The sequence below is a fragment of the Cryptomeria japonica genome, chromosome 1 (assembly GCF_030272615.1).
Source record: "Cryptomeria japonica chromosome 1, Sugi_1.0, whole genome shotgun sequence".
Taxonomy (NCBI): domain Eukaryota; kingdom Viridiplantae; phylum Streptophyta; class Pinopsida; order Cupressales; family Cupressaceae; genus Cryptomeria; species Cryptomeria japonica.
The window spans coordinates 341,441,094-341,464,340 of record NC_081405.1 but is presented as its reverse complement, the minus strand read 5'-3'; the positions used below and the strand labels follow the sequence as shown (position 1 = coordinate 341,464,340).

At 38.3% G+C, this 23,247-nt stretch overlaps 1 protein-coding gene across 2 annotated transcripts in view; it reads right to left on the bottom strand.

Annotated features, from left to right (window-relative positions):
• Positions 1-17,358, bottom strand: part of LOC131043581 (phosphoglycerate mutase-like protein AT74H) — a 107,824-nt gene extending 90,466 nt beyond the window's left edge. The window contains exon 1 of one of the 2 annotated variants that reach the window (XM_057976810.2): positions 16,654-17,358. In XM_057976810.2, coding sequence (XP_057832793.2) covers positions 16,654-17,182 — 529 coding nt within the window. In that variant the 5' untranslated portion in view covers positions 17,183-17,358. The remainder of the gene's footprint in view (positions 1-16,653) is intronic. The other variant, XM_057976811.2, reaches the window with a different exon arrangement.
• Between the last annotated feature and the right edge of the window lie 5,889 nt (positions 17,359-23,247).

The following is a 23,247-nucleotide window of genomic DNA, read 5'->3' as shown; positions in this document are numbered from 1 at the left end:
TGTCTGCAACATGACACTGCTATTATGTTATTTTGCCTCGTGTATTTTGCCTTTCCAACATGATACTATTGATATTAACAAACATTGCCTTACGAATCTACATTTGTATATGCTACTAAACTTAGTGAAAACTTCACCTCTGAGATACCACAAACCAAAATCCAAAATGCCCTTCAAGTTGTTGAATATTCTTTTGACTATTTGCACAAGTATCTCTTGCATAATGTCTAGCCTTAATGTTGTCATATATAATAGGCTGCCAAACATTGACTTATAAAGTGTCTAATTATCAAAAGTTCTTCTTCTATGCCATAACCAACTTTTATCTCTTAGTCTTATATAACATCCTTCTGCCTTGATCACACCAAGGATGTATAGGTTATTTGTTGTTCTATTTGCCTCTACAACTATTTTTCCTATACTTGCCTTCTTAATCTTACAACCTTGAGCATGAAATGTAAGAGTATGTATTTGATCACACATTTGACTGACACTAAGAAGATTATGCTTCAAACATTCAACATACAAGACATATTTTGTTTTTGTCTTTCCATTATCCAAGCTAAGAGTACATTTTCTAGTTATCTTCGTTCTAGCATTATCTACAAATTTCATAATACCACCATCTACTATCTTCAAAGTGAGAAACTTGCTCATGACTCCTGTCATGTGGCTTGAGCACCCACTGTCAATGTGCCATTGGTTTCCTTCATCTAGGGCATGAAAAGTAATTTGCACTAGATAACCTCCTCTTTCATCTATTTTTCTTGCTCTTGCTTCCTTTTCCAAACTTTTGCAAGTTCTTTCTTCTATTTAGCAAAAGTACCACATTCGTGTTCTGTCTAGAAGGTCCCACAAAACCACTTCAACAAAAACATTTTGTATGACCATAGTTGATGCACTTATAGCACATAATATTGTGGTCCAATAAAGGAGCAAATGAATTGTAGTTTCTATTTAAGAACCCATAAGAACTTTGTTTTTGTTCCATACAAAATTATTTCTTGTAGGTGCCCTACAATCTGTTGCTATATAACAAACATGATTACAAAAAAAGGCAATCACTAGCGAAAGAATTTTGGAACGTGGTCATGTGAAACTGCCTCGGAGGAAAAGATCATCTGAATTTATTTTTATCCTCGTCCTTGTGAGGAGTTCTGATTTTATGAAGAACACTGTTCTCTTCCTTTTTGTTGCTTTCATTACTAATGGACCCTTGAGTGCATTTGTATAGCCTTTAGGCTTTTCTTCATTTATCTTTTTCAATGGTTCTATAGCCTTTGGATTCAACCTTCTTTAGCCTTCTTCTGATTTTCTTCATAGCCAAGACCAGTCTTAATGAATGGTGACATGTGGCAATTGATAATGTCATCCACAATTTCAGTACTCTTCTCAAACTTCAAATTTTGTCAAACTCAGCAGTTGCTTTCTCTAGTTCTTTCCTCAAGGTAACAACTTCAGACTCTAGCTTCTCACAGTATTCTTCCTTTGTCTTCAGCTGAATTCTCACAATATTCTTCCTATGTCTTCAGCTGAATTCTCACCACCTCTTCCATCCTCTTTGCCTCTTCTAATTGAATCTTTAGGCTGATGATGATCCTTTATGATTCCTCAAGGTTTGTGACAATTTTTCTTTTGAATCACAATCCTCTTTTTCATATTTCTACAACTACAATTTTTTTTCAGATTCATTTTCTTAAGATTCTTGATCTCACTTAGGGCACAAATGAGTTCTTCAAGCTCCACTTCTCCTTCGATTTCTACATCTTCTTCCTCTTTTGAATCCATCTTTTCTTTCACACAGTTGTCTTCACCTTTCATGACATCATCCCTTGTTTCTGCTGTCATAAACAAAGTTTCTTCTATGTCACTATCTAAGACACTTTCATCGCTCTCTTCAGATAAGTTATTGTCCCTTTTGGAGTAGAGGCTTGTCTTTTGCTTATGGAAGTTCTTTTTGTATTGATAATGTCTACTCCCTTTCTTCTTGTTATGATCTCCTTCATCATTACTATCATCCTTTTTTGCATATGGACACTTAGAAGCAAAATTTCCTATTTTACCACAATTTAAAAATTTAAATGGTAGCTTAACTTTGCATTTGTTGTTGAATGTCCCGGACAACTGAGAGGGGGGATGAATTGGTTGTTAATTAAAATTTTTTACTTATTCCACAGAAGCAGATCCAATAATCTAATTCCTAATTACTTAACCATAAACAAATATAAGCATGAGAGAGGACACACATGAAACATACATATGAAACACCTGATTTTACGTGGAAAACCCAAGAAGGGAAAAACCACAGAGAATGCTAATTCTCAAGTATAAAACACATATTAGGGTGACACCAATTAAGGTGATTTTTACAAAGGGTGGTTCACTGCCAAAATGCTCACTGCAGGTGGGCTCACTACCAGCAAAAACCGCCAAAAAAAGACTCATTGCCCAGAAGAAGAAGGAAAAAGAAAGAATCCACCACTAAAGCACAACTGCCACTATGCTACAATGTCGAAAGAAACCTTTAACTCACTGCCTCTAGTACCCTACAGCAACAGCACACAACCATACTGCTCAACCACAACTTCACATAACTTCGCACAAATTCGCATCAACAGAAAACAAATTTTCTTTTTCAATCCACTTGCTTCTATATATTCTTCATTACGATCATCCTTTATTTATACCAATCTCTTGAATAAGAAGTTTCTCAAGTTGACCATAGAAATTTCCCAGAACACAATTTGAAATAGGTCTACACTAAACATTCCCACGGTGGAAAGGAATCAGAAGTGGACCACACTACATCAATCAAAACAACACATTATCCATACGCCACAATCACCGGAGCAAAAAAAAAAATATTCAAGGTCAACCAAACCCGGAATGAACATATCCGCAACCATGACTTTGGAGCACATCATCACGTCCCATATCAAAATAATAAAGATAAAGACATGAACGACATAAATCCAAGATATCATCAACAAAACCAAAAATGTGGAGAAATGCGGAGAAATGTGGAGCATTGCGAGCATTGTCAAATATCATCACCATTAAGTACACTTTCAGAGCACAACTTCCGAAGCACCGAATCATAAGCATGACATCCCAAGGCAACATCCAACAACATACCAAAGCTTCATGACTACAACTGCAACATATCACAAATGTGGAGCACAAACCAATCACTAAAACACACAATCAGTATGTTGACATCAATGGCAACCATGCTAACACACTATCAACTTCACATTTGCAACATTTGTCAAATCCTTTCTTCAACTTTCTTACAAAATGGACTTCCCCAGCATCTGACTCATTGCTGGATTCAGACTCTTCATTCTTCACCTTCTTCGAAACTTTGAATGTTGCTTCTCTCTTTGATGGCTTTTCATTTTTTGTCCTCGTTACATATACGGTTAGGGTCCCATGCAATTCATCCAATGTTAGTAAATTTAGATCCTTCATTTCTTCAATAATGGAAACTTTGGCATCAAATATTAGGGGGAAAGACCTTAGCACCTTTTGCACAATCACAATCATTTTGCGTCCTTTGATGGCGTTGACAACTTCATCCACATGAAGGAGGTAGGTTGCAACATTTTCTTCATATTTCATTTTCAGGCTCTCGATGAGTTTGGAGCTTAGCCTTCTTAACTTTGTCATCACCTTCATAGATGTTTTTGTCCTAGATTTCTTTTGTTGAGTCGCAATGCATTACCTTGACAAACTCAAATTTGGATAGACCACACAATATAGCATTCATGTCTTTTGCATTGTTTTCACTAGCCTTCTTTACAGCCTAATCCATTGATGGATATGTTGGAGTTGTATAACCACTTACTACTGATTGTCAAATATCAAAGCCAAAAGCCATTAGATAATTTTGCATCCTTATGCTCCAAAATGCATTGTTTGTTTCATAAAACAATGGAGCTCTATTTGAAGAGAAACCTTCTTGACAAGCCATGTGTGCTCCAAAGATCTACCTTCTAGCGTTTAGACTATTTCTAAAGGAACCTGCTCCCATACCAATTGACAAGCACACACTTCAACTAAGAAGGGGGGTGAATCAGCATAAGACAAAATTTTACTTATTTAAAATTTAACAACCAAAATAATAGCAAAAACACAAGATCCATACAATTAAGAACACAAAATTCATGTGGAAACCTGTTGACGTGTATTTTGTACACCATCATCCACAGAATAAAATACCAATAGGCATCTTATCCTCTCTTGAGAAAATAGTCTCTAACTGCTGAAGATTCGCGTAAAGGATCAGTTAGGTAGACTCCAAGGTTCTTTTAGTAGGGTCTCTACGTGTGGACAAGCTTCCAGCGGTATGATGTGATTTGCTGTTTCCTCCAAGGGGCCTTACGTATTCCGAAAGTTCAAGATTTTACTAAACTAAGAAGCTTTTCAAAAATAACAAAAGAGTAGGGTTTGAAAGAGGTCTAATCTAATCTAACCCTAAGAATGACTTCGTGTAGACAAGACTTGGCAAGATTCAACCAACTTCAATTTTGCCATAAGATAACAACTCAATTGAAATTGATGCGATCTTCTAAGGTAACAAAATGATATTCAATGCATCAAAGATCAAAGACACAACCACGAAGGTACATATCCAAGATACAATAATGATTGAAGGTTAAAGGGACTCAAAGTATTCTCCAGTCGACCACGCAAGGCGTTCCTACAATCAGCAAGAAGCTAGTGGTTTGGATTGCGAATCCTACCAAAGATCAAGTCTCACACTATGTCCTTCAAATTAACAAGCTACTTTGATTGAGCACAATTCAAGTAAATCAAACAACCATGAAGATAACTCAAGAAATTTGCAACAAAACACCATAACTTCAATATTTCATTGATTTCCAAGTCATCATATACAACAATTGCTTGAATTCCTCTCTTCAAAACTCAATCTTGCTACAAAATAAAATTGCTTTTAGCTCTAATCTCTCTTCTCTATTACATCAACTATTGACTATTACACTATTATCAAATGAAATGAAAAATGAGGGTATAAATAGCATCCTCAATTACAATGAAAGGTCCAGATTGAAAGTAGATCAACGGACAAGATCATGACACCTAAACCCTAATTAGGGTTTGTTACAAATGGCCTCCTTTTTACTGAACAATATTAAATACATAGCCAAATATTAAATTTGGCACAAAAACCTAGGAGACATAAACCAATGACAAATAAGATGCCTTGTCATCTATAACAACCTTTTATCTAGAACCTTATTCCCTTTCCAATGTTCTTTTTTGGCATATGCAATGAATCTTGTCACGATTCCTTCGATTTCTGCAATTGGAATCTCGGGAAGATTCTTCATACTCTCTTCCAAGTGGATGACCTGATCGAATGCATCTAGAAGAGCTGCGTCCCAAGTAGATTCAAGTTCCTTTGTTCTTTCAATCAGGAGCATGGTGGCAAACATCTGATCATACTGCTCATCTGTAACATTTGTGTCCTTGCAAAAGATGATCTTGATTCTATCCTCTAGTTCCTGCATATCCACATCTGTCTCAACCTCGATCCTTCTGCCAAGAATGGTACGAAGTACCTCAAATACTCTGTCCTGGATCGGATTGATCACCTCCTCAACTTGGCCACATCTAGTACTAATGTCTTCAAAGAAAACATTCTTCATATGGAGTAAGGTTGACCAATGAAACAAACTGTGAGGTTCTCCTTCCAAGATCCTCTCCTGCGCTAAAATCTTCTTTGATGTGTGTCTAATAACTTTCAAGACAGGAATGATAACATCCTTGGTATGGGCGAATGCAGCTACTATTATCATCAAATTGTGGATCATCTCAAGAACCTGGATAGCTTGATGAATAATCTTCATCATCCTTGTTACAAATTCTATGGCCACTGTATGAGATCTATCCATCCAATTACTTGTACGTTGGACCATGTTCCTGAATCTTTCTGCTTCATTGATTGATTGAAGCGGCAATGCTTGTACTGGTGATCTAACTGGATCCTGACGTCCCAAAGGTTCATTGATGTGACTGAAATATGTCCTCCATGCACCGACCTCTCTCTCAAGCTTTCTATTCTTCTCCATTTCTTCTCTAAGCTTGTCTTTCAACGCTTCAAATGAATCGGTAGCATCATCTAAAGTCTGCTCTGCTGTGGATGGTCCTAACTCAAAAGTCTGTATATCATATTCTTCTGCTAGGATCTCACCTTCATATTTGTCTGCTGCCGGTGTAGCTATCTGCAATTTCCTGGATCCAGTCTCATCTCGAATCATCTTGGACATCTTGGTAGCCTTCTTCTTTTCTGTTACTTCATGTGAGCATCCAACAAGGCTCTCTAAATCAATTGCATTGTCCTCGTCCTCTACTACGATCACCTTGGTTAATCTTTCCTTCAACCAATCTGGGATAATCGATCTTGTTTCTTGAACTTGAATCTCTTTATGCACTATTTCTTCTTGTCTGGGAGGAGATGTCATTTCATTGTCCTCTTTGTCTTCATCTAACTCATAGTCTTGGAGAGATCCATCCGGTGACCCATGCTGTGCCTGTCCTTCCTCCTGCCTATCGTTCTGTACCATCGACTCCATGGATTCTTCCACTTGAATTGTTCTTTTCTCAGGTCTAGAAGAAGTACCGGATAATCGATCTCTGTTAGCCTCTTGTTTCTTCTTGGAAGATTCTCTCTTTCCAGGTCTCTCTTTCCTCTTCGAACCTCTTGAATGGAGATTGCCCTCACTGGCACATCGAAGGTTTCCTTCACCTGAATTTCTAGGATTAGGATTGCCTTCACTCACACTAGCTCCACCTTCGGCAGGTTTCTCTTCCAAAGTGAAAGTCATGGCTATGCCTTGTTCTCTCAACTTCTGATGCTGAATGTCAACCCATCTGCGAGTACAAGACAAGACTGGTGCCATCAAAGTATCTAAATCCACGACCTCGGGCTCATTCCAATCTAACCTTATTGTTTTGCTTTCTCGATCATAGGAAGACTGGATATGTCTGCCACTGTCCTGAGCTTGGTCAGCCACTCTGTATACCCTGCATTTCCTGATGAAATCCAAAGGCAATCTAGAATGCATTTTTCGTTTCACTTCAAGATCATCTAAGAGATTCATCATAAAATCTTCTATTTGGTACTCATGCCTAAACCTTCTGCCGACTGTCTCCTCTAAATGTCCATGTGGATCAAAGCTTTCTCTCAAAGCAAAAGATGAAAAAGAATACAAGGCTAACTCCTTCTCTGCGTCATCCATGGCTAAAGCATTAGGACATACCTCAACTGAATTACCCAAAATGATAGGTACTGGAACTCCATTCTGATGTCTGTGTCTGAATGCCTTCACATATGCTGCCAACTGTCTCGTTACTTCAAGGAACACAATTCTGTCTGTCGGATATCTTGGCAACATGTATGGAGGTAAAGGACATCCATGCACTCTAATATAAGTGAACTTAGGAAACTGAATGAACCAAGCACCGTACCTCTTTATGAATTCCTGGGCATCCTGAGATAACCTGTTGTGAATTCCACCTTGCAACGTCCTGGTGATGTTCATCGTGAAAGTATCATTAACCAACTTATAGTTGCTCCCTGGCGGATGATGCAAGTAGGCATAGGAATCACAAGCTCTGACCTCGTCGGGTCCTCTTCCAATCACTCCTCTGTGAGGTAGTCCTGCGTATTCAACACTCCTAATCAAGGCATAAATGACATATGAACTCATGTGGAAGGACTTAGTAGCCTTGAGTCTTCTCAACTGTACGTCCAAGCAATGGCTAATTATCCTAGCCCAATGTATCGTACCTTTTCCCTGAACGATCACCTGGATGAAGTAAAACATCCACTTCTCAAAATAGAAGGCATGAGGGGCTCCTGTAACTCGGTTGAGCATGGTAATCAAATCTCTGTACTCCTCTTGGAAATCAATCCTGTGCGGTGTGTTCGGGACCTTGCTCAGACGGGGACGGCTCTTGAGTAGCCAGTTCTTATTGATAATGCTTAGACAAGCATCTGGATCATCTTCGTACACTGATCTGGCTCCTTCTATGCTCTTGTATATCATGTCCCTTTGCTCTGGAAGATGGAAAGCTTCACTTATAGCTTCCTCTGAAAGGTACGCCAAAGTGTTTCCCTCATTGGACACGATCGTCCTGGACTGTGGATCATAATGACGGGCACACTCGATCATCAACTCGTGGCACTGAACAGCTGGAGGAAAGCCGGCCGCCTTAATGATGCCACTCTCTATTATTCTCCGGGCGACAGGTGATGGCTTGCCAATGTAAGGGACCTCTCGAAACTTCTTCGTGCTAAAGTTACCCAAGTTTGTATCTCCAATGTTGCTCCACTTCGACACGATCTTGGTCTCCACTTCTTCGGTCTTCTGATCTTCTTTCATGAGAGCTGAGCGACTGGTGGATGTTCCCGCCTTCGGGGTCGCCATACCTACACAACATTTCATAATGAGAACTAGATTTTGCAATAAATAACATAGATTAGAGGATAAATTTTAGGAAACTTCATGATAAGTCTTTGAGTTATCATTTCCTAAAATGAAACGATTGAGCTAGGAATTCAAAATTTCAAAAAATTCAAAATTTAAAATATGACGATGAATAAATAAAACAATAAAACCAAATCGCCATACCTCAATAGAGAGCTAACTCTAGAATGCAAAAAGGACAAAATCGCCTAGGCAAAAAGATCGAAAATAGCCTTCAATGTAATCGCCTTAGCAAAATAGCAATTCGCCACCTTTTGAGTTGCCTTTGACGTGATCTTCAAAATTCGTTCAAATGGATCTTCAAGTTCGCACAAATAAATCTCCAAGTCTCGCACCACCTTTGGATGATGTTAGCGTCACCTTGGATGATAGTTCGCACCACCCTTCTTGGAATGAAAATCGCACTTCTCCAAACACAATTCACACTTTCTTCCTCCAATCGCATGTGTGAGATGATAAATAATATTGTGAAAATGAAGATTTCACCTCTCCCTTTATAGCGCTCACCTCACCATTCACCCCCAAGGCCGACTTGGTAAAAATAAGGCAATTTTAAACGATTTTTTAATAAAATAACAAGGCCGACCTTTAAAATACCAAGCGCTCCAATCGATTTTTTATTAATTAATTAATTATTAAATGCCTTTTATTTTTAATTAATAAGTTCGATTTTTTTAAAGGCAAAATAATTAATAAATATTAAGCGCAAGATTTAAATGCTAATTTAATAGGATTTTTAAAATTATCGATTTAGCATTTAAAATAAATTAAAAAAGTTTGCTTGAGCGCCAAAATTTTGAAAATGGTAGATACGTACCTCATCGCCCTGGTCCCTTGGAGAGGGACAGGAGCGATCCACTATTTTGGTCATGATTCTTGCGTTTTTGGCGTCCAAAGTCTTCATCTCCGCGTTCAAATCAACCACTTTGTCGGGTCCTTCGAGTTTGATTGTCTTGCTTGTGTGAACCAATGCCTTTATAACCATTATCGCCCTGGTCCCTTGGAGAGGGACAGGAGCGATCTTCATGTTTTCACGTTGATCTTGCATCTTCGAACTCCAATTTTCATCATAAGGCAAATAATAACATCGTTTGTTCATTCCATGCTCGTCCCACTTGCTTTTCACAAGACACTTTGATGTTTAAAGGATCATCGCCCTTGTCCTTTGGAGAGGGACAGGAGCGATCCTTGTCTTTTCTCCATTTTAAGCTCAAATTGGTAATATTTAACGTCCATTTCCCTTTGCATCGCCTTCCAAATGATGTTTAAAACCATGTGCGACTTTATCTTAACGTGATCTTCAAAGGATATCATGTGTTTTGGCAAATATCGCCCTGGTCCCTTGGAGAGGGACAGGGGCGATCTCCATGTCCTGGCTCAAATTTGTAAACATTTGATCTTCGTTCTTCGTTCATTGTCTTCCAAAGGTCGTCTTTAACTTCGCCAATCCTTGCATTGTCTTGATTTTGAAGGAGCATGAGTGTTTTTAATGAAATCGCTTTGGTCCTTGTCCAAAGGACAGGAGCGATATAGGCTCTATAGCTCATTTGATAACATTTTGACGTTCGAGACCTTTGTAAATCATCTTCAAATGACACCTTACACATTGTGTGATCCCGAAAGACCTTGACTTGGCATGAACTTGAAGGAAAATGAATGATTCCATATAAATCGCCCTGGTCCCTTGGAGAGGGACAGGAGCGATATAGCTTCTGTATTCAATTTGACGATCATTTTACGTTTGAAGTTTTTGTATATCTCCTTCAAAAGACGCCTTGAACCTTTTACAACCTTGTGAAGTCTTGTCCTTACGTGATTTTTGCATGAATTAGTCAACACATTCAATATCGCTCTGGTCCCTTCCTGAGGGACAGGAGCGAAGTTCAAGGTTTTGAGTTTGTTCTCATATTCTTCAACTTGCCATTACCTTCAATGCGTGAAATGACATCCCTTGATTCTCCTTGGTCGCTTGAAACTTGCTTAACTTTTGAAATCTATGCCTTTATGGAAATATCGCTCTGGTCCCTCCCTGAGGGACAGGAGCGAACTGGGAGTCTTTAGTGTAAATCTTTCAACTTGGCGACCTTTGTAACTTCTTGCTTGATCGAAATGCCTTGAAATGCCCTCGCCACCTTGTTCTTCGTCTTAGAATGTCTTGAATTTTGAAGGGACGACAATATAACCACTCTATCGCCCTAGTCCCTTGGAGAGGGACAGGGGCGATCCTAGCTCTGTAGGCCTCATTTCACTTCGTCATCTTTAAAACTTATATTCAACGGATTCGCAATGTTCCATTCCATTCGTCCATGCCTTGGGATCCACTCAAAATGGGCGAGAAAATCATCTACAACAAAAACCGCTCTGGTCCCTTCCTGAGGGACAGGAGCGAACCTAAGCATTTAGGGTCCTTGCTGACGTTTCAAAATCTTCAATTTATCTTCAATGAGTTCAATTCACCTCTGTCCTTGCCTTCAAACATAAACTTGACTTGATCTTCGCCTGAATCTCGCCTTATGAAGAATATCGCTCTGGTCCCTGGGAGAGGGACGGGAGCTACAATGTATTTCACCCTGGTCCCTTCCTGAGGGACAGGAGCGATTTTAGCATTCTGGGTCATTCTCCTTCATGTTTGCACTTCAAGTTATATTCATTTGATAAAACATTTTCCCTTGGACATTTCAAATTGTTAGGTCATTAAAATCCTGCAAGGACAAAGCGATATTCGATTTGTAGCTCCGGTCCTTCACTGAGGGACAGGAGCGATTTTGATTCCTAGAGGCACCTCTGTGTTTGTGAAAATATTCAATTTATATTCAATGGAAAGATCACGCCTTTCTCTATCATTTCCAACTCGAAATTCACCTTGACCCTGCAAGGATAGTAAGATATTCGAAAATGAGCTCCGGTCCTTCACTGAGGGACAGGAGCGATTTTGCTCCTACAGGCCAAAATATCATGATTTTACAAGTTTAATCAATTCCCGAGGCGAAAACAAATCATTCCCCATGCCCGGGATCAAAAATCAAAAAAGTCAAAATTCGGTCAAAATTAGTCAATTGGACAAAAATTCACATTACACCTTCAACACTTAGACAAATTTAAGCTCTGCACTCAAAATTCCAATTGAAAATAGACCATTCTGGCGAAATCATTGCATTCAAAGTTTGCATTCAACGAAAGGAAGCTCAAAAGCTCTCAAAACTGACTGGATTCTGGCTTGAAAAGAGGTTAATTAAAACCCTAAGGGTTGACCCTAAATCCAGACAACTGACTGACTAACAAAACCCTAAAAAGCAAAGCGAAAGGCGAGCGAAAAACGAGCAAAAAAAGAGGGGGTCTCCATTTGCAATGGGGCGATGTGTGAAATGGTCACAACAAAACCCTTTCAAATAAAAACCACGAAGAGAAACTGCTTAGATCTACCATCCAAATCCAGCCACAAAAAAAATGATCTTACAATATTTGCAAGCACCAACTCAGCAAGCAACATCAATCTCTTCATTTAGGAAGCACCAACCTCTTTTGCAAAATTTCACCTTCTGGATGTTGCTTCTTTAATGAACGATGAACGTTCTTTTCTGCACTTTCACAAATAACAAAATTTGCTTTGCATTAAATCTGCTTGCTCTATATTCGAATGATAAAATATTCTCACCCATCATGCTTAGAAATATGCTTCACCTTTTTATACCCCTTTGGGTGCCAAAATTAATTACATAAAACACATAAGTCAGCCCTATAAAATTGAATCATAATAATAAAATTCCATGAGTCAACCTCCAATTACACCTCTTTCAAAATAATAAAATTCCAAGAGTCGACCTCCAATTACACCTTTTTCAAAATAATTAAAATTATTGAGTCGGCCTCCAATTGCACATCTTTCAAAATAATAAAATTTCATCAGTTGGCCTCCACTCAAAGCCAATATAACAAACAATCTCCCAAACTTTGAAATCAACAACCTTTGTCATCAATGATAATATTTCCAACAAAATCTCACTTTGACATCAATGACCATATTTCCAACAATCTCCCTTCTTGAACAAAACATGCTTTGTCATCAATGGCAACATTGTTGGCATTTGCATGAAGATTGCATTAATGATATGTTATGTTGTCATTGATGTCAATTGAACCGGTAATGGTATTTATGATATTGCTGATATTGTTGTTATTATTGATATTGTCTTGTAACCGATAAGAAGAGTTTTATGGAAGATGTTGTAAACCGGTATGTAAGTATGTGAGTTGAACCAGTAACCGATGTAGAAGGTTAAACCCTTTCTATGCAATCTAACCGGTAAACCCTACCAGTTGTTTTTGTTAAACCCTAACCGATTAAGTTTGCTGAAATGGTTATGTTGGTTTATTATCTGATGTTGAGCGATAATGATGATGACACGTGTGGTCATTGTATGAAGATAAGTTCAGATTGTTATGGTGCGTTTGTTTGATTGTCTAGGGAATGAGCAAAGTGGATTGCATCTAATGCAAAGCGCATGATGAGTTACAAGTCCGATGAAGCGGTGATCATGGAGTAGTTGGAATTTTCTTGAAGAATGTGTATAGATTGCTATGTAAATCCAACAGTCACACTTGAACCAATTTGTTTGTAATCTCTATGAGAGAATTAGGTTTTTGTTATGTTACCAACCTAATTGATTTGTATTTAAGGTCGATGAAGTTGTTTTGTAAAAGGTGTTGGCAGAAATCAGTTGAGTGTGTGGTTGCCTAACCGAAGAATGAATCTGCAGTTTGTGCAAAGGCAGATTGAAGCTTAAAAGGATCTGATCAAGCAAATGTAGTGCTATTCAAACAAATCAAGAAAAACCTGTTGTCTTCTAACAATTACAGCAGAATTGAAATCCCCTAACCGGGTAAGCTCTAACAAGCTTGGTTACTTCTTAAATCCTCTAACAAGGTGGTCCATTAGCTTGAATTCTCAAATCCTCTACCAAGGTTACTCCTAACAGGGTATTTGCTTTTTATCAAGCCATTTGTAAATCCCTTAACCGGGTGATTCCTAACAGGATCAGTTCTTAACAGGACTTATTGTAAAAGCTTTAACAGGGTTGGCTCCGAACAGGGCGAACTTCAGAAGAGTTCAGATAGCTATCCTATGAGTCTCATCTCATCGTGGTTTTTACCTATTTGGGTTTTCCACGTATAAACATTTGTGTCATGTGGTGAATGTTTTTGTGGTTATGATCTTATTTGTTGATTTGATTAACTACTTAACTATTCTGATAAGACATGATAACTGGAAGCATTGAGAGATGGAGTGTGTTGATATATGATTAAGCATTTGGATGTTTACAAGATTAAAGTTGTTTACTGTTAAGTTGCTATAACAGTCAACCGGTATTCTTATGAGTATTGATCTTGATAATGATATTTTATTGATAAGTTTACTATATGTGATTGGGTTTGAGTTTGGGAAATTTGTATCAGTTTTTTAGTTTACTAATTCACACCCCCCCCCCCTCCTCAGTAATCTACCGAATACTTATTCTGTCTTCATACCATCAAACATTTCCAACAAAAATAATAGTATTAGTTTAGAAATAGTATTTTCTTGGTATCTTGCTATTCTTATTTTTGGAAGCTTCCTCATTTAAATTTCTACACAAGTCATGAAATGAATGAGAATAAATGTGGTTTTTGTTAACAAAATTTCTATTGCATGCTTCTTTTGTGCACTCACGTGACTAGGAGTACACAGGTGGAACAATTGAACAAAAGCCACTCAAGTAACCCAAACAACTAAGGGAACTTGCCAACAATTAAAAAATGTCATATTGATAAGCTTTACCATAGTGGAATTTATTCACGACGAACACTCTGGAGACAACATATTCAACTGTGGTTGAACCCATCATCTAAAGTCAAAAGATGCACAAATGTTGAATAACTTAGAACAATGAAGAGGGTATAATTGGAGCTTATGGGGACATATGACTTCTTCAAATTTCTCATTTCCAAAAGGACAAGCTATAACGAGCCTTTTGTAACTAGAAATGAGGTTCCTTCATGTTTTTGGGTTTTGTCATTTTTTTCAGCTGTAAATGTGTAGTGCAGAGTAGTCTAAGAGCTTCCTATGAGTATTGTAAAATGTCCATGAAAGCCTCAAGGAATCAATAAGCCTTTTAATCGGCATTTGGAAATGGTGACTTGAGGGGATTTGATCTCACTCTTCTGAAATTTTCACCAAGATTGGGTTTCTATGGGTCAGTCTTGTGTTATACTTTATTTTCATGCCATGCTTACTCTCTTTTACTGCTTAACTGTCCTTCTCAATGCTCTTTAGTTAAAACAACTCTCTAAAACTCTAGGACCGTCAAGTGCAAGTTTTACTTCTATAACAACACGTAGTTCAGTCCTTCATTAATTGGGGCTTTTAAGATGTATGTTGGAATGCAAGGAGTGCAATATCCAACCTATCTAGAGATCGATTGTCACTAGGAAACAAGAATTCCAGGACTCAAACCTTACCCTCATCTATGGGTTGGTCTATCGGCCATAGTTGAACTACTCGCCAAGGCTTGGAAAAAAAAACTCGGTAAAAACTCGGCCAGTACTCGGCAACTTAAAAACACGCTTAAATTTAATTAGAAATGCATTTTTTTTGCAAAATTCAATGAGAAGATGCATCCAATGAGTCAGTAAATGAGAACACAAAAGAAACAAGCTGAGTCTAGATATATTTAAATGCAAAGTGGGTACAAAATCGCATCCTCATGAGGAATGTTGATGGCTGGAAGCAAAATACTAAATAGTTTTTGTAAAACTAAAAGTAAATACATCATTACAATTACATCTTCCTCTTCCCAATTCTAGTATAAACTGGGGGAGAGGTAGAACTAGAGGTTCTAGTCCTAGAAGTCTATTGTGGGCATGGCGTGACTCGTGAGTGTGACTATGCCTCCTCGCTCGGTATGTCTGGCTCGGGCTGTGGCTCGTCCTCCATCCTGGATGAGCTATGTCTCTACTTGCTCCTAGCATTGGCAATGACTCCTCATCCTCCTCAATGTCATCCAGCGTGAAACCAAATCCACCCCCCTCCTCCTCCATAGCCTGCCTCTCCAAATCAGTGATGTCATCCTTTGTAAACAATGGAGGCTGCTCTTGTGATGTCCAATCACTGTAAGGATCTATATCATCCAAGTCAAGTGGACCAGTTGATGTTTCCTCTACCTTCCTTATGTGCAACCGAAGATTATATTGCACAAAGACAAGATCATTGAGGCGTTTTTGCGCTAACTTGCTCCTCTTCTTTGTGTGGATGGCTTCAAACAAGCTCCAATTGCGCTCACAACTGGATGAACTACAAGGCTGACATAATCTTCAAATCCACTTGAATTGACAAGAATCGATGGGAATCACCTTGCAAGAGTGGTGGAGTGTGTTTTCCCCCTTCTCAACAAAAAACCCAACTGAAAATGATCAAATAAAATGACTTTTTGCGTCGGCTTTTACCAATCGGCGGCCAAGTTTTTTTACGGACTCGTCGCGTTTTTGCAAAAAACTCGACAAGTCCTCTGCAAGTTTTTAAGCTCTGCAAAAACTCTACAAGTCCTCTACGAGTTGTCAACTATGGATGAATCTATCCAAACGTAAGAAGGTGGCACCCTTGTTCATATACTCGTGCGCTATTTCAAAATGGCAGGTGACAAACTTGTATTAACACGTCCCATGTTCAGTAATGCCCGAGTGGGAATGAGTGCGGAAGAGGCCATGTGAAAGTTCTGCGCAAATCGGATGGCTCAGATAGCATGGACAAGGCTATAATGTAAGTCCTAGAATTAGACCATGTGCAAATCTTCAATAAACTGAATGGTATAGATACTTAGAGCATGCATAAGGCTAGGAGCAAGTCCTAGGTGAAATTCATGGCACAGATACACCACTCATAAACTGGCCAATCGGTTTGACGGCCCTCGTAGGACAGGCTACGGCCAAGGACGTCATTTTGAAAAAACTGTTCAACACATCATAGAGGGGGGACACAAAAACGCTTTCACCAGACAGACAAAAGCTTTCTCATTAATTTCACCAGCATTCTATGACCTTTTACTGGATATTCATCTCAGCAGCCAGGGATTTGAACAACTAATTGACAACAAAAGTTACATACCAAAATCCTGTTCTCGTAACCTGGGCTCCTCCCTGACCCCTGCAATTCTTTGGCGCTCAAATGCCATGCCAATTCCTCTGAGAGACTGAAGAGTGCGCTTGTAGGGCGACGCATAAAAATATACCTGCCAATCGTCAGCACCATCCCTTTCTACCAATTCTCGAATCCTGTTCCCGGTCTCTACGGCTTCATGCCACCCTTGCTCCGTTAAAGCTATTTTTGAATCAGGGATTCGAGTATACGCGCTCTCATCCACATTGCCTTCGCTCTGCCCGTGCCTCACAAGAATTATTCTGCGAGGCCGAGGAGGTGGGACGAAAGTATTACTGATGCGATATGCATTCTCAGGGAACAACACGCCACATTCTGAATTATACGCCATTCCATCTCCGGGGATTATACCCCTCCACTTTCCGTAGGGATTGTCGTCACTGCATCTGATAGAGAGCCTTCTTGGGGTTTTGACGTTTGAGGGTTTGGGAGTTGTGTGCAGTAGATAATGCAAATTCAAGGCGGGAAAAGCTGCCATTTTGAGCTCTGTAGCGGCTGTAGGGGATTGCTAGGAGGAGGGATGGCGAAGAGTAGATACATCGTGTTGTGTTCAATGAATCAGTTAGCTCTACTAACAAACAGGACGCCATCACTCTTGTCGTACTTACGATGGTCCCAGGTGAGAACATCTTCGTTTTATCAGTCAATAGACGCGCAGCATTGGTCCAGGTGTGTACAGGGTTGGAATTTGCAACCAGCTTAAATGCCGGTACGTTTTCAATTTTAAATGGACTATTTTACTGGTGAATATTCTCTAACTATGCCCTCATTTTTTATTTTTTTTTATTTTTTTATTTTTTTATTTTGGGCATCAAGAGTTTGAAAGATGTATCCGAAATGGATGCATCGAGAGATTTATTAGTAGTTTTTCATTTTGGTAGTATAGTGAATATGAAATCAATTGATCATTAAGCAAATGATATTGTGTGTCCAACAAGGGATGACTTTAGATTGATTATTCTTACATTAACATTAAATTTATATACTAGAAATCGCACTTTGGTGTGTAATGGGTTGCTGAAGAGGTGTGAAAGGTCGATTAGGGAAAATTTTGGTGTATTTTGTATGTATTTGTTCAATGTGAAAGTTCAATTGGTAAGCTATTTAAAAATTGATGTTGTTTGTATAACCAAGGTCTTAATTGAGAAGTGATAGCTTAAAAAGAACTATTCATCTAGTTATAGGGATCCAAGCATGACTAAAAAATAAACTCTAAATCGAGAAGATAACTAGATTCCATTACCAACAAGATCATGTTATGTTTGTAATAGGTGGAGAGGGGGATAGATATATGAATAAGTAGAGAGGGAGGTGTTGAACACAAAGTACCACCGAGAGGGGGGTGAATCAGTGGTTCCTAAACTCTTCAGACTTTTAAAGCAACTTTAGAATATCGGTTGTTATCTTAAGCACTAGACAATCAAACCAGTAAAGCAAATGCGAAAACCAAAGAAGACAATCACACAAATGCAACCCACAACACCAGATGTATGAAGAAAACCCAATATGGGAAAAAACTCGGTGAGAAATGTTGTTGGAAACTACTACTTCAATCCATCCTCACAAGTGAAACACTGAATTACAAAGATTTAGGGCACCAACCCAAGGAGCACCAACCCCTTCTAATTTAGGGCACGAACCCCTGCACCAAGCTCCAAATTGGTGATGTATATTGAAATATAATTTTGATACAGTTATAGCTTCTTGTTGCAAATAGGTTCTGCAACGCTTGATCAAATAGGTTACTGTCAGTTAGTCTTCTCTTCTTTACTGGATCTCACACTACCGGTTATGAGATCTCTCTCTCTCTCTCTCTCTCTCTCTCTCTCTCTCTCTCTCTCTCTCTCTCTCTCTGCCTCACAACCCACTGTATCACACTTGGATGTCGCCTTACTCAACTACACCTCACCGGTTTGCTCAATTGTTGGACTTGCTATAGTTATACCGGTACTCAATCACTGCTGATTAAACCCTCTCACCGTTTTGCTGGTTAACTCACTCTACAACTTTCTTAGAATAAATTCTAAGGGAGATTATTCTTGTCTACACTCAAGCTCTCTTCACTCTTCTTCTTCTCCTCAAGCATCAACCTTTTTTGTTTTGAGCTCATGTATTTATAATCGTGGATTCCTGCCAAGAATACATTCAAACACTGTCGTGTTAGGTTTTACTTCTTCAACTCAATCCGAATCCGATTTGATTTGATATACTTTTCCAGGGATAATATCTTCATGACATTGATCAATCACCATCAAAGCTTCGTATTCCAATGTGCATTTTCTAAATCTGGAGATCTACACCATGCTTTTTTGCTTTTCTCTGTCATTCACCATTAATGGCTTTGTTGTTTCCTTCACCAAGCAAGTACAAAGATCAAATCTTCGTGCAGGATCAGTTATGTTGCTTTGCCAGCTTGCCTTCCTCGAGCCACAATCCTCTGGCGTCCTCCATGACTTGCGGGTTCATCATTAAAGCAGACATGCTTGCAGATTTGTTATGTCGATGCACATTCTACCGACCTGTGCAATCTCTCCACCTGGCATCCAGTTGTTATGCTTGTTGACATCCACCTCTGCTTGGATTACTATGTCGGTTTGACATTCTTTGTCGACCAAGGTTTACTACTGGTTTAGTTCACCTCACCAGTATGACCATCAAACATCCTCTTTGTTCTGCTCACGGATTGTTGTGCCTTCATAACAAACAAACAACCTTCATACCAATTTATGCCTTACCGGTAAGTCTTCTTTACCAGTAGCCTTCCTGTTGTCTTTCTCTTCTTATATCGATTGTCATTTCTTACTTACTAGTGACTTGGCCAAACCGGTTGACACCAATTACAACTTAATGCCAATAATGCCAATAGGAGGGAGAGGAACACACACACACACACACACACACACACACACACACACACACAGATGATGGAGTGAATAAAAGAAAGATAGAGATAATGAGATATAGATAGAGAGGGAGAGGGAGAGGAATAGATGGGAAGATAGAGCTAGAGGGACCAAGAGAGAGATAAAGGAGGTAATAGAGAGAAGAAGAGAGAGGGGGAGAAACTAGGACTGTGTGTGAAAGTGTGAGAGATATTGAGATGGAGATGGGAAGGAGTAACAAGGAGTATGTGAGAAAGATTTAGAGAGATAGATAGATAGAGGATAGAAAAATAACTTGAGATATAGAAAGAGAGAGTATCACAAAGAGGGGAGAGGGAGAGGGAGAGATAGAGAGAGAAATGGATAGAAAGAGGGAGTGATAGAGATAGGCATAGTGGGAGAGATAGATGGGAGAGAGAGAGAGAGAGAGAGAGAGAGAGAGGGGGGGGTTGGGGAAGGGGTTGGGCGAAGGGGTGCGGGGTGGGCGAGGGCGAGGGCGAGGGGTGGGAATGTTAAGGGGAGAGAGAAAGAGAGAGAGAGAGAGAGAGAGTGATGGAGATATAAATTAAATGTATTATATAAATTAAAATAAAAATTCAACATATAACTAGATTCTACAATAAATTAAAATTTGAATAAAATAAATAGTTTAAATTAAATTAATTATAATACCTTTTAATTATTATTTATAATTTCATAAAAAGACAAATAATTGAAAATAAATTTCAAACTTAAATCTAAAATTAAAATAAAAATAGAATAAACTAAATTCAAAGTCAAAATATATGAAAATCCAAATATTAATAAAAAATGAAATTATTTTTTTAATTTATTAGAACTAAAATATTAATAAATCTACCTAAAAAATATAACAAATAGATTACAAACAACATTAACATTAATTGTTTGCCTGCTAATGGGTAATATAGGATTAATCCTAGCTCGAATAGGGAAGATGTGGAGTGGAACAAACTAGAGCAAGGTTGTGTGAAGGTTAGTTTTGATGGTGCATCGAAAGGGAATCTTAGATCTTTGAGGGCGGGGTGTGTTGCTCGGGATTCTGATGGCAACATCCTGGCCATAGACTCAAAAAAAATTGGAGAATGTGACTAATAATGAGGTAGAAATTCAAGCGACAGTGTTGGCAATTGATTTGGCAAAAAAGATCAAAGTTGATCAATTGCATCTTGAAGGAGAGTCTCAAATTGTAATAAATACAATTTCCAATGGTGGTGCTCATGTTTAGAAATTTGACAAATGGGTCAAAATTATTCGGTTCAACAATTAGAAGGTTTTAAAAAATTCACACTCTTGCATGTGTATAGGGAAGGCAATGCCTTCACTGACTCGTTGTCCAAGCTAGCAGTTGAGATGGCAGAGTGACATCGGTTGTGATGACTTGGTGATGAGTTGGATTGGTACGTGCTTTGCATTCACTCCTTGTAAGGATTGGCGACTATCAAATGCTTTGGGAGGACAAGATTTTTTGAGGTGGCAGCTTGTTTGGGTTTGGGCATTTATTTCCCACATGCTTGGCGTCTGCAAGTTTTATTGTCTGCGCCTATGCATTTGTGCATATGTCTTTCATATTGGAGTTGGAAGGACAAACCAAAAGCTTCCCGTAGAAGTTGAGTGTGGGCAAGCAAATATCATGGAGGCAAATTTCAGTCTGAAAGTGACCAAACAATAAATGGTATTCTGGGGGAAGATTTCAATCGACCGACTGAAGAATGTATTCACTATGGATGAACCCTTCTTTCTCATCCAGGTCAGGCAAGTTTTGGGGTATGAATTCTTCCTGGCAAATATGAAGTATCGAGTGAATACAGACAATTCTTCTATGTTCTACGTGTGGGGTTTGGAATGTAACATTGTCCAAGAGGTGAAAATAATAATGGAACGTTGTGTGAGACCGTAATGGAGGGTGGGGTTGGATGATTTGCTTGCGCTGGTGAAGCCGAGATGAGGGTTTATCACGGCTCTTGGTGATTGGGTGGCAGTTCCTGGCTACCCACCAAACATCCATCCTTTCATCCTGTGGAAAGCCATGGAAGATGAAAACACACGCAGGTGGGTTGCTATGGAGGGGTGGCACACTATGAGAGACCATGTGGTCAATTGGGAGATTGTGCTAGTGTTTGGACTGCCGAGGGAGCTAATGGTTCATTCATAGCTCAAATACAAGTTGGTGGATTATTGGAGGGGTCAACTTCAAGGTAGAAGTAGGGGTCGTGGTGCATGTGGTTGGGGTGTAGGGGGTGGACAAAGGGCTAGGAGGTCTCATAGGCAAAGGGATACGGTGACATTGTGAGTTGTTAGGGGCGGGGTAGAAAATTTGTAGTTGGGAATGTCTGTCTATGGATTTTGTTTTGTGTAGAAATTTTGTTACTATTTTGGTTTGAATTTTGTATTGGGCTCATGGGGCAGAATTGACAGATGAAATTTTGAAATGCCTGTTCGATGGTAAGCTGGTGTGGTAGGGTTTGGACTAGTTTTTTGAACCTACCAATTGAAAAAAAATTGTATAACTTAGACTTTTTTTATATAATAATAAAATATATATTTTACCGACCAAATAAAAATAAAATAAAAAACAATAACATTAATTGAATCACAATCCAAATCCTAACCTTAAGATTTATCATATCTCAAATGATGCATTATGTAGTTAGTTGGGGTGTGTTCTCATTATTTAGATAAGATATTTGGATATTGTATTATTCTAAATAACTTAACTATAATTGTGATTTTTTCTTTTTTAATTGATTATGTGTGCACCTTGGGCTAGAAATAAACCATAATTAAGTATTATAAGGGTTATGGTTAGGATTATTATAAATTCGGTATTAATAATAAATAATTTAAGTACTGTTAAGTACAATTCTATATCTATGTGGGATTATGTATTATTGAATCTAAAAAATTTAATCAAATCACCACAATATTTTTCAAGCTTAAAATTAACTCTAAAATTATAATAAATTATAATTTTTAAAATTCATAAACATTTATTATCTAATACACAAATTAAATAAAATTAATTTTTTTCATTTAAAATTAATCAGCTATGAACATTTAGATAATTTTTGAATAGTTAAAGACTAAAATCTAGATTTAAAACTAACTTTCGATTCTAATTTATTTTTTCATATTAGAATTTTAAAGTGATTAGTAAATTAAATACATCAAATACCAAATAGATGTATATTAACTAAAAAGCATTCTATTTTATTTAAACAAATCACTTTTACCAAGAAAATTGACTTAAAAGTTTTCAAACGTGTAGTGTCGCAGTTAAAACACTTCATTGGTGAAGCGACCACCAAGGTCCAAACCCCTGCTAGGTCACTATGCTCGCAGGCCTTGTGTCTTCGTTGGTCCATTGTGATCATGGATTTGAACAAGTGAAGTGTGGGGATGAGGTCCCCCATTTGTGATCTCACTCGTTCATAGCTCCAGGTCAAAAGCGTTTCCCATGGAGCTGGAGGATGACGATCCCATAAATTAACCATATTATTTCATGTTTTATGATACTTGACCTCATGTTTATAATGTCCTTCCAAGTCATTTCCAAACATTACATTGGTTTTGTGAAACATTAACTAGGATTAATGTTGTTTGATATGCATATGTATGTCTAGCTAGTTTATGCTAAATAAAA